At 48.0% G+C, this 12,830-nt stretch overlaps 1 protein-coding gene across 4 annotated transcripts in view; it reads left to right on the top strand.

The window, feature by feature from the left end:
- LOC137332439 (mitogen-activated protein kinase 9) overlaps positions 1–12,830 on the top strand; it is a 94,087-nt gene that overhangs the window by 44,531 nt on the left and 36,726 nt on the right. For all 4 annotated transcript variants that reach the window (XM_067996283.1, XM_067996282.1, XM_067996281.1 and 1 more), the window contains one exon: positions 7,124–7,201. In XM_067996283.1, coding sequence (XP_067852384.1) covers positions 7,124–7,201 — 78 coding nt within the window. The remainder of the gene's footprint in view (positions 1–7,123; positions 7,202–12,830) is intronic.

Here is a 12,830-nt window from a genome sequence, read left to right as displayed (position 1 = left end):
TTTTTTTTAATGTCTCCCCTTTCTGTTAATTTGTCCCCTCCCAATCTCTACCCCAATACATTGCTACTCCTCTGCCTTCCTACTCTCCTGCTGCCGTGCTAGGCTTGAATCCCCCTTAGATAGATCCACTGCTACCCTCTGTGCCTCGGCATTCTCTGGAGAGACCATTGAGGCATTCCAGCTGCCTCCTGATCAGCAACAACCCCATCCTCTTCTTTTGCTGTCCCTGCTGCTCATCGCACCCTCTCGCCATCCTACTTCCTGTCTCACTCACCCCACCCACCAGTTCCTCTTCAGTCTTTGCCAGCGGATTAATCATTGCCCGTTTCCACATTTCTCTGCAGAATACCTATTCACCCGCGAACAACGCCCATGCCAAGCGTGACTTTATTGTGGACAGTTGCATTGACATCCTGGCTTTGACGGAAAATTGGCTCACGAATAGCACACCTTGCCCCTTACTGAAGCCTTCCGCTTGGCTATACTTTCCACCACCTGCCCCGCCCAAATGACACGGTGGCGATGCGGCTCGTTTCCTTAAACTTATCACCAAGTCACACCTTGGTCACCCTACTTTTCTGGCACCTTCTCCTTCAAACACCTCAGCTTGTTCCACCCTCTTGTAAAATCCTCGTTTTTTCCCTGAGGTAGCCTCACTCCTTTCCTCCCTCAGCCTTTGCACTTACTCCTTATCCTCGGTGATTTCAATCTTTATCTAAACTTATCTTGCCCTTTTTCCTCTTATTTCACTGCCCTCCTGTCTTCCCTAAACCTCTCCCTCCTTGTAACACTCCTACCCATAATCACAGCCATCTCATTGACCTTGCCATCTCTCATGGTCTTTCTAGTTAAATGGACTCAATCACAGACACAAGCCATGTCTGACCACTTCCTTGTACAGCTCACCACTCACGTCCACCTTGCACCTGTACTTCCTTTTGTGTCCGCCCCTAGAAAAAGCTCTTCCCCCAAGTCACTTAGAGTTGCACTTTCAAACTCCCAACTGCCTAGCCTTTGGCCTTGTATTTGCAACAATACTTGTGCAGCTGTCACTCTGCTCAACCACTGCCTCACCTCCACCTTTTGATACCCTTGTCCCCAGTAAAACCTTTATTTTCTGTCCCATCCCAGTTGTTCGCACTGGTATGCTGACACCCCCCCCCCCCCAAATCTTCACCCCCCCCAAATCTTCACCCCCCCCAAATCTTCACCCCCCCCAAATCTTCACCCCCCCCAAATCTTCACCCCCCCAAATCTTCACCCCCCCAAATCTTCACCCCCCCCAAATCTTCACCCCCCCCCAAATCTTCACCCCCCCCCAAATCTTCACCCCCCCCCAAATCTTCACCCCCCCCCAAATCTTCACCCCCCCCAAATCTTCACCCCCCCCCCAAATCTTCACCCCCCCCGAATCTTCACCCCCCCCGAATCTTCACCCCCCCCGAATCTTCACCCCCCCCGAATCTTCACCCCCCCCGAATCTTCACCCCCCCCGAAGCTTCACCCCCCCCGAAGCTTCACCCCCCCCGAATCTTCACCCCCCCCGAATCTTCACCCCCCCCGAATCTTCACCCCCCCCGAATCTTCACCCCCCCCGAATCTTCACCCCCCCCGAATCTTCACCCCCCCCGAATCTTCACCCCCCCCGAATCTTCACCCCCCCCGAATCTTCACCCCCCCCGAATCTTCACCCCCCCCGAATCTTCACCCCCCCCGAATCTTCACCCCCCCCGAATCTTCACCCCCCCCGAATCTTCACCCCCCCCGAATCTTCACCCCCCCCGAATCTTCACCCCCCCCGAATCTTCACCCCCCCCGAATCTTCACCCCCCCCGAATCTTCACCCCCCCCGAATCTTCACCCCCCCCGAATCTTCACCCCCCCCGAATCTTCACCCCCCCCGAATCTTCACCCCCCCCGAATCTTCACCCCCCCCGAATCTTCACCCCCCCCGAATCTTCACCCCCCCCGAATCTTCACCCCCCCCGAATCTTCACCCCCCCCGAATCTTCACCCCCCCCGAATCTTCACCCCCCCCGAATCTTCACCCCCCCCGAATCTTCACCCCCCCCGAATCTTCACCCCCCCCGAATCTTCACCCCCCCCGAATCTTCACCCCCCCCGAATCTTCACCCCCCCCGAATCTTCACCCCCCCCGAATCTTCACCCCCCCCGAATCTTCACCCCCCCCGAATCTTCACCCCCCCCGAATCTTCACCCCCCCCGAATCTTCACCCCCCCCGAATCTTCACCCCCCCCGAATCTTCACCCCCCCCGAATCTTCACCCCCCCCGAATCTTCACCCCCCCCGAATCTTCACCCCCCCCGAATCTTCACCCCCCCCGAATCTTCACCCCCCCCGAATCTTCACCCCCCCCGAATCTTCACCCCCCCCGAATCTTCACCCCCCCCGAATCTTCACCCCCCCCGAATCTTCACCCCCCCCGAATCTTCACCCCCCCCGAATCTTCACCCCCCCCGAATCTTCACCCCCCCCGAATCTTCACCCCCCCCGAATCTTCACCCCCCCCGAATCTTCACCCCCCCCGAATCTTCACCCCCCCCGAATCTTCACCCCCCCCGAATCTTCACCCCCCCCGAATCTTCACCCCCCCCGAATCTTCACCCCCCCCGAATCTTCACCCCCCCCGAATCTTCACCCCCCCCGAATCTTCACCCCCCCCGAATCTTCACCCCCCCCGAATCTTCACCCCCCCCGAATCTTCACCCCCCCCGAATCTTCACCCCCCCCGAATCTTCACCCCCCCCGAATCTTCACCCCCCCCGAATCTTCACCCCCCCCGAATCTTCACCCCCCCCGAATCTTCACCCCCCCCGAATCTTCACCCCCCCCGAATCTTCACCCCCCCCGAATCTTCACCCCCCCCGAATCTTCACCCCCCCCGAATCTTCACCCCCCCCGAATCTTCACCCCCCCCGAATCTTCACCCCCCCCGAATCTTCACCCCCCCCCGAATCTTCACCCCCCCCCGAATCTTCACCCCCCCCCGAATCTTCACCCCCCCCCGAATCTTCACCCCCCCCCGAATCTTCACCCCCCCCCGAATCTTCACCCCCCCCCGAATCTTCACCCCCCCCCGAATCTTCACCCCCCCCGAATCTTCACCCCCCCCCGAATCTTCACCCCCCCCGAATCTTCACCCCCCCCGAATCTTCACCCCCCCCGAATCTTCACCCCCCCCGAATCTTCACCCCCCCCGAATCTTCACCCCCCCCGAATCTTCACCCCCCCCGAATCTTCACCCCCCCCGAATCTTCACCCCCCCCGAATCTTCACCCCCCCCGAATCTTCACCCCCCCCGAATCTTCACCCCCCCCGAATCTTCACCCCCCCCGAATCTTCACCCCCCCCGAATCTTCACCCCCCCCGAATCTTCACCCCCCCCGAATCTTCACCCCCCCCGAATCTTCACCCCCCCCGAATCTTCACCCCCCCCGAATCTTCACCCCCCCCGAATCTTCACCCCCCCCGAATCTTCACCCCCCCCGAATCTTCACCCCCCCCGAATCTTCACCCCCCCCGAATCTTCACCCCCCCCGAATCTTCACCCCCCCCGAATCTTCACCCCCCCCGAATCTTCACCCCCCCCGAATCTTCACCCCCCCCGAATCTTCACCCCCCCCGAATCTTCACCCCCCCCGAATCTTCACCCCCCCCGAATCTTCACCCCCCCCGAATCTTCACCCCCCCCGAATCTTCACCCCCCCCGAATCTTCACCCCCCCCGAATCTTCACCCCCCCCGAATCTTCACCCCCCCCGAATCTTCACCCCCCCCGAATCTTCACCCCCCCCGAATCTTCACCCCCCCCGAATCTTCACCCCCCCCGAATCTTCACCCCCCCCGAATCTTCACCCCCCCCGAATCTTCACCCCCCCCGAATCTTCACCCCCCCCGAATCTTCACCCCCCCCGAATCTTCACCCCCCCCGAATCTTCACCCCCCCCCCCCCCCCCGACTTGAGTGGATCTGGCGCAAAACTAGTTCAGCCATCCATCGCCAGATCTGGCTGCATCACATCGGGCACTATTGGGCCTTATTGTCCTCTGTCAAAACCACCAATTACTACAGGGTCATCCTGGAGAGCAAAGATAACTCTTGGCTTTTTTCTACTACCAAACGTCTTCTTAAACCCCTCTCTTCTGCCCCCTCCACCCTCATCTCCAACAACAAGTTTGAGGAGCTCATGGACGACTTTGTCACTCAGGTTGAGACCATCCATTCAGCTGCCTCTACTATTTCCCCTCCTTCCCCTGCCATAGCCTAGATCCCACGTTCTCTAGCTTCTCTTCCAGTTCATCTTGTTCATGAAACCCACCTCCTGCACCTGTGACCCCATTCCCACTAAACTGCTGACCATCCAATTTCCTTTCCTGGCCTCCATGCTAACTGACATTGTAAATGATTCCTCTCCTCATGTACTATCTCCCTCCCTTTCAAAACAGCTGGCCTCATCTTCTCCTCAAAAAAAAACTCACCTCCCTCTCCTCCTTCAAAGGCCTCCTTAAAACCCACCTCTTTGACCAAGTTTTGGGTTGTCCCTCTTTGGTTTGGCATCCATTTTTGTCTGATTACGCCTCTGTTAAATGACTTGAGACATTTCTCTTTGTTAAAGGCAATATATAAATGCAAGTTGTTGTTGTAGATATAGTCTTTTTTGTCAGGAAAGCTATTTCAGCATTTTAAGCTGTACAACACTGGGGTCAAGTATCAGTGACAATTTGAGATGATTAAAATGATTTCACAAGAGAGTTGGCAGAACATTAAAGTATACCTGTTCAGTGTGATATTTTAACTCCTGAAGCAGTTTGGTACCAAGGCAGCTAGTGACATTATTGCTGTTCAAAAGAAATTATGTCGGTGAATTTCCTTGCTGCTTCTGATGTACTTGGGTGCTGTAACTACGTAGAATTGATTTTGAAAAAGGAAACTCGGTGGAAGTGATTTCCGCCGCATGTGCACCTTTAAATTGCTTCCCCCAGTTTCTTCAATCTTTTTGGCCCTTCATGGAACTCATTTGCATACTAGCACCTGTCAGCCAGTAGCACTGCAGACTAATATTTCCTGCTTTTGAGCCCCTATTGCACTCCGGATAATTTGCACCCAGACAAGAGTCATAGCAGCTGCCCCTATCATTTAATCTAGGCGGAAGTGAGGAGTTTTGAAGAGCTTTGAAGAGTCTGCAAATTTTGCCTACTGATTACTGGCTTCTGAAAATGTTTTTCTTAGCTTTTTTTGCTCTATACTTAGACCTGCACTTCATTTTGACTTGGTGCTATTGACTCACCCCACCCAAAGATTTTCAGATCCCTGACCACGCAGGTGTATCTTTCTCCACGGGCATACCTCTCTACGCTGTTATGGAGAAGGAGAATGAGCAGCATTATTTGGAGAAAAGAATCAGACAGCGTGGCAGAAGACTGCAGATTTCCAAACATTACTTCTCTCCACAGAATCTATAGGCATCACAGAGTAAAATATGTCTAATTCATACAGTTGATTAAAAGGAGAAAGTAACATTCTAATGATGAACATTGTTCCCTGCCAGTTGTTCTTCTGTTTGCATATGCGTGTTGGGTATGTAGCTCCAGATGTGGCTGCCATTGTGATCCATGTGAATATAGATGCTTTGGAAGTTAGCTCCCCTTGAAAATGAAGTTCCTGTATCCATGCTGTACTTTCATGGAGTACTCTGCTTAGTGGACAGATGTCATACCTCCTTTAGCTGTATCAGTTCTGAAGGACTGAGACTGTTATGAGTATGAATGATCATTCTGTATCTTTACCATTCTTTGAGCCACTCCTGCCAGTTGATTATACTTTTTTTTTGCATTTTTTTCCTGATTGGTCACAATGGTTTATGTATTAGTATTTTTTTTATTTTGTGCTGCATTGCACGACCTGATGATATTGACGTTCCTGCCGGCCCATTTCTTAAATTTTTAGGACTTCACCAGAAACTTCTCCTTGGGCATTGCACCAAAGACGACAACTGCAAGTGGGCTCTCACTCCCCAGAAATCCGAGTGTGATTTTATACACGATATCAGGCGTTGCCTAGGGGTTGAACAGAAAGCCTTGTAATTGTAGTACCTCACTAGAATTGTCACAAGCACTTGTGTTCTCCTAGCCTTCAAAGAAGAATAAACATGCTTTCAGACTGTCCAACTATTCTCTTGGATACAAAAGTAAGAATATATGACAATTTGTTAACTCTTTAATAACACTAAACCTAAACCAAACTTATAAGAGGTTTCACCCAAGGACCAGTCTTCAATCTTAATTTCACTGGACTCAGACAAACTGAGAGAAAACTGTCTGAGATATACCTTTCATACCCATTGAAGTACAACATGGCATATAGGAAATAAAAGATGTCTACCACAGCTGAACAAAGCTTATCAAATTAATGTGATATTTTCCATCCATCACAGTCCTTTTATGTCAGTCTATAAATTTTCTCTCTCTCTCTCTCCTCTCTGTCTTTCTCTCCTTCTCTCTCCCTAGCTCTCTCCATTTCCCTCTCGCGCTCTCTCACTCTCTCTCTCCTCTTCACCGACCCCCTTCTCTCTATGTCCCTAGTTGAAGGATGAAGAATAGATTACAAGGCATTGGTACATTATTTGACTGTAATTTTGAACATGATCATTTTACATAAGATGGACTCCATGTCATTACTCACTATGTACACAATCCTAAATATGATGTACCAAAATAAGTGATTTGTTTTAGTAACAAAGGAGGAGATAAACACATTTGTTGTGGCGGGGCAAGGGGTTACTCTAGCTTACCAAACATTATTTGTCATTTCTGTTGTTTCAAAGAAATTTGGATGTTCAGCCTGGAGTGCTCCTTTTGAACATCTAATCTAGAATATTTCTTTATCCCTTCCAGGTTTCATGAAAAATATGAAATCTAGCTGAAGTATAGATGAGGCCTACATTTTTAAATTAGAGAAAACTATTTTGTTAATTTATACATGTGCCAACTAGTTTTTGTGTTGAAATTCCAATTAGCATAATTAATGTATGATAAGTTTTTTTTTTGCAAAGTGTCAAGGTAACTTTGCAATTTAAGGACAATTTTAACCTTTATTGTTTCAGAACTGATCTATAAAGAAGTTGTGGACTGGGAGGAGAGAAATAAGAATGGTGTTATTAAGGAACAGCCCTTACCCTCAGGTTGGTGGTTACTTTTGGTTTTTAGTTCCAGTAAATTCTCATTTTATTTGGTCTCTGGATGTGGACAAGACCGTATTTATTGCCCCTCCCTCGTTGGCTTGAGAAGGTGGTGCGGCAATTTGTTTTTATAAGTTACACTTCAAAGGGCATTAAGCATACATGGATGTTAGGAGAATCTTTGACAAGGTACCACACGGGAGATTACTAGAGAAGATTAAAGAGTATGGAACTGGAGGGTAGATAGCAAATTGGATTAAAAATTGGTTAGAAGGGAAAAAACTGAGAGCAAGAGTTAAGTGCACTTTTTCAGCATGGTTGGAAGTAGGTCCTGATATCCTGCAGTGTTCATTTCTGGGGCCACTTCAGTTTACTTTGGATATCAATAATTTGGATATAGCCCCAGAAGGAGTGGTGTCGAAAATTTGCAGATCATACCAAATTAGGAGGTATAGTTAACTCTTTAGAAGACCGAAGGGATATTGAAAAGAGGCCAAAAAATGGCAGACGGAATTCAGTGTCCGGGTGAGGTGGTACATTTTGGTTTAAAAAAATAACAGCAGTAATTATAATCTGAACGGAAGTCGGCTCAGTGCTGTGGAAGAGCAGAAGGATTTTGGGGTACAGGTTCACAGCACATTAAAGACAGCACCTCAGATTGACAAGGCCATTTTTATAAAATAAAAATGAACCTATATAAAACCGTAAGACCTCAGTTGGAGTATTGTGTACAGTATTGGGCTTTATAGGAAGGATTGAGACTGTAGAGACGGTACAGTGCAGATTTACTGGGATGCTGCCTGGTATAGGGAAATACAAATATGAAGTAGGCCATGAAAAATTGGGTCTTTTTTTGTTAGAACATCACAGATTACGGGGCAATACGGTGGGAGTGTTTTAAAATTATGAATGGATAGGACAGGGTAGATAGAAGCAGACTGTTTCCAATAGTTGAGGCGGTCAAAAAAAAGAGGGGCCATGGATATGATTAATTGTAAGAGCTTTAGAAGAGGGCAGGAGAAACTTCTTTATGCAGAGTTGTAATGATGTGAAATTCACTTATAGAGTTAGTGATTGAGGCAGAAACTGTCAGCAGTCAAGATTATATTGGATGAAGGAAAAGGGGTTGAAGGGATACGGAAACAGAGTGGCAAATGTGATTAGAACTATTTGCTCATGTGGAGGGTAAGCGCCAAAAGGACTGGTTGGCTGCATGGCCTGGTTCTTTGTTGTAACTTATATGCAAGAGTCAACCATGTATGTGTGGGATTGGAGTCGCAAGTACGTTCCCTTCCCTAAAGTGGATTAGTAAACCAGTTGTTTTTTTTCACAACAATTTTTATTGTCATTTTTTCTGATGCTAGCCCACAAATAACCAGATTTATTAAATTCAGTTTCACAACTTGCCCAGATTGGACTTTTACTCGTGAGTTCTGGGTTGCTGATTAATGCTTTGTTTTTTTGTATGATTACTATTGTGGTCCACTCAAAACTGTTTCATTGCGAGCTGCAGGTCTTAATTAACGTACCTCTGCCTGAACCATATCAACAAAAAGAAAGCTTAGCAGCTATATATCCTGTTGGCTACTTTTCTGAAGGTGCCATTTCAGCTGAATAAAAATGAGGGGTTTTTAAAAAAAATTCTTTGCAGCAGGCAGGCATTTAAATAGTCAAGAAAGACACTTTCAGTCAGTTTAGCACTGAAAACTGGCTTTAACTCAGCACAAGTCCTGAGGAAAATATGCAGGAAGTGCAGCAGAATGGCAGGAACTGATACGGGTGGGACTGAGGACGAACCTGAGAGCTGAAGAATACATCAGGATCAGTTTAGGCTGAGAGCAGGGCACAGTGGGCTGGGAATGGTGTTTTTTTTTCAAAAAATATACTTTATTCATAAAATTTGCAGCAGTACATACAATACAGTTGTCATATCACATTCCAAACATACACAATACAGATCATACAATTTGCAGGTTACATCAAGTACAGTTCAATGAACACATTGAACATAATTACAGTTCATGACACTCTAGGGTGCCTCATTGCATTACACTCAATACAGATTATTGATAACAGGTACGTTACAGATTCTTTACAGGTTCATTACAGATTCATTACAGTTACATCATATCAATTAGAATTTTACATTCTGCCCGAGGGGGTTTTTCCCTGATTGCAGCCCCTCGGTATACAATGGCGGGAAGGCGCTAAATGGTTGCCTTTTCCCACAGAGCCTTTGCGGCAGCCGCACCCATCCTCATTGCGTCCCTGAGCATGTAGTCCTGGACCTTGGAATGTGCCAGTCTGCAACATTCGGTCGAGGACAGCTCCTTGCACTGGAAGACCAGCAAGTTTCGGGCAGACCAAAGGGCGTCTTTCACCGAGTTGATGGTCTTCCAGCAGCAGTTGATGTCCGTTTCCGTGTGCGTCCCCGGGAACAGCCCGTAGAGCACAGAATCCTGTGTTACGGAACTGTTAGGGATGAACCTGGACAGATACCACTGCATCTCTCTCCAGACCTTCTTTGCAAAGGCACATTCCATAAAGAGATGGCTGACGGTCTTGTCTCCACCGCAGCCTCCTCTGGGACAGCGCGTGGTGGCGCTGAGAGTCCGGGAGTGCATGAAGGATCTGACTGGAAGGGCCCTTCTCACCACCAGCCAAGCTAGGTCTTGGTGCTTGTTTGAAAGCTCTGGTGATGAGGCGTTCTGCCAAATGACATTGACAGTTTGCTCGGGGAGCCAATCGACAGGATCCACCATCTCCTTTTCCCGCAGGGTCTCGAGGACGTTACGTGCGGACCACTTGCTGATCGCCTTGTGGTCAAAGGTGTTTTTCTGCACAAACTTTTCCATGAAGGACAGGTGGGGCGGAACGGTCCAACTGGACGGAGCGTTCCGTGGCAGCGTGGCCAGGCCCATCCTTCTCAACACCGGGGACAGGTAGAACCTCAGCACGTAGTGACACTTTGTGTTTGCATACCAAGGTGGCCATCAGGATGAGGGCCATGTTGGGCACGCCTTTCCCCCCTTTCTCCGGAGATTTGTACATCGTCTCCCTGCGGACACGGTCCGCTTTTGATCTCCAGACAAAGCGGAAGATGGCTCGGGTGACTGTCGCGGCGCAGGAGCGAGGTATGGGCCAGACCTGCGCCACGTACAGCAACACCCAGAGCACCTTGCACTTGATGACCAGGTTCTTGCCCACGATCGAGAGAGATCGTCAATCCCACAGTCCCAGTTTCTGCTTAACCTTGGCAATATGCTCCTCCCAGTTTTTGGTGCACGCCCCAGCCCCCCCGAACCAGATCCCCAGCACCTTCAGGTAATCCGACCTGACGGTGAAGGGGACAAAGGATCGGTCAGTCCAGTTCCCAAAGAACATGGCCTCGTTCTTGCTACGATTTACCCTGGCCCCCGAGGCCAGTTCGAACTGGTCGTAGATGCTCCTCAATCTGCGGACCGACAGCTGATCCGAGCAAAAGATGGCGATGTCGTCCATGTACAGGGAGGCCTTGACCTGAGTGCCTCCGCTGCCTGGGATCGTCACCCCTCTTATGCCCGCATCCCTCCTGATGGACTCAGCAAAGGGTTCGATGCCACACACGAACAAGACGGAGGAGAGAGGACAGCCCTGCCTGACTCCAGATTTGATCGGAAAGCTTTCTGATTCCCACCCGTTGATTGAAACTGTGCTACTGATGTCTGTGTAGAGCAGTTGGATCCAATTTCGGATTCCCTCCCCAAACCCCATTTTGGAGAGCACGTCCAAAGTGTGACAGCTCAGGGTGGGCTGCAAACTATAGCCCTGGACTCATTACCGAGGTAAGGGCATGGAGCAAAAACCACATTAACTTCTGACTGGAGTTGAGCAATTTTTATGGGTAAGTTTTTTTTCATATCATTTACATTATAAGTTATATTTTTTAAGCTGTATGCAGTCAGGAGGCTGAGAGGAAACATTTTCAAGAAGTATTTTGAGAGATTTGAGTGATCCAGTTTTTGTCTTTTTTTAATGGTTGTTTTTGCTCAGTCTTATTACTGAGTTCCGATTAGTTGCAGCCAAAGCGATGATGGGGCAACAAATTTGAACAACTTGATTGGTTCTCTCCTCTGCTTTATTGGTAAAATTTGGTGTACATTTTTCGGTTACTAAGTTGTGATTTGTTGATGAAATTTGAGCACACCAAGAAGTATGATCCCAAAGTGGGAGCAAATTAAAAAGTGTGATTTTAAAGTCTGAGACAGGAAATGTGACGTGACAGAAAGGAAGTGCATGCTATGATACTTTGATAATGTAGTTAATTAGTTATATATAAATAATTTTCTGGGGCGCTGCTCACAAAAATGAATAGATTGAGATCTTACCTGTCCTGCTGCTGGTGGCGATCGGTGCTTAGCTTGTGATAGTGTGGCCATGCCAAGGATTACTTTGGTGGGAAGCTGCTTAGGTGGCTCTTTTTTATTATAGAAATTGTTATATTTTGTTGGATAATTTGAAAATGCAGAGTTTATTTTGATTGGTGTGATAAGCAATTAGAAAGCAGAAAATTAGACACTTAACCAATCAGAGAAGAAAAGTAGACACACCAGGCATGGACAAATTCTGTATCATTAATTTATAGTAAATGACACATTTTCTCATTGGCTCAAGTAAGCAACTTAATCATATGGATTTGTTGAAATATTGATCAGCAAAGATACCACAAGTAAGCACATGGAATAGTGCAATTACAATTAATTGCTTCACTGAATTCATTTTTTCCACTGTAGTTCCAGCCATCATTTTTATTTCTGACACAGGTGAATATATAGTCATATACATAATAGTTATAAGCTAACAAGTACATGATCATTTTTATAATTCCCCATAAAAACATTAAGGTTACCCATACAGTGTCCAGTAATATTTTGTTTTGGCCAGCCCCAGTGCCTGATGCATGTGAAAACTAATCATCATAGTTTGGAGACTCTTAAGCAAGATGCTGAGAAATCTATACTTGTAGAGTTTCTGTTTGTCTGATACGGCGTGCACGCTCTCTTCCCCGTAGGGATATGCCCAACTTCCCTAAATCCAGAAAGCTTAGGCACAGGTTTTCAGAGACAAAGCAAGTGTTGCAGGGGTACTGCTGAGTTTAATCAGATAAAACAGTGCAGCTTACCAATAGAAAGCTCCCCTGCTTCTCCATTTAAGGCCACCTCACCAGTTAAGACATTGATGTGTAGGGTTACATGGAGGCAAAAGGAAACAATCCCAGAACCTAGTGACAGGTGCACTCTCCAGATTCCATTAGTGAACCAGGTTGGCTAGTCAATCATTAAAAGTATCCTGGAGTACTGCAGACCTACCTGGTTCAGGTATCAAATTACTGAGGGTTGACTTAATTCTGGGCTTCCACTTCCAGGTGTATCATCTTGTAGCTACCGCAACTCCAAAAAGACACCAAAACCTCCCCACCTAGCCCCTCAGAGGATAATCATTACTAGATCATTAGACAATTGAAAAGCACGGGTTTGAGGCCTTGCTCGATGAACAGCAGGTACAATGAACTCTTCAAGCGACATGGTAGGCAGCACAACTCACCACAAACAGCATGAGTGAGTTGCCATCATCTTTCCCCTGACCACAACTT

The sequence above is a fragment of the Heptranchias perlo genome, chromosome 14 (assembly GCF_035084215.1).
Source record: "Heptranchias perlo isolate sHepPer1 chromosome 14, sHepPer1.hap1, whole genome shotgun sequence".
Taxonomy (NCBI): domain Eukaryota; kingdom Metazoa; phylum Chordata; class Chondrichthyes; order Hexanchiformes; family Hexanchidae; genus Heptranchias; species Heptranchias perlo.
This window is presented reverse-complemented; position numbering and strand designations above follow the sequence as displayed.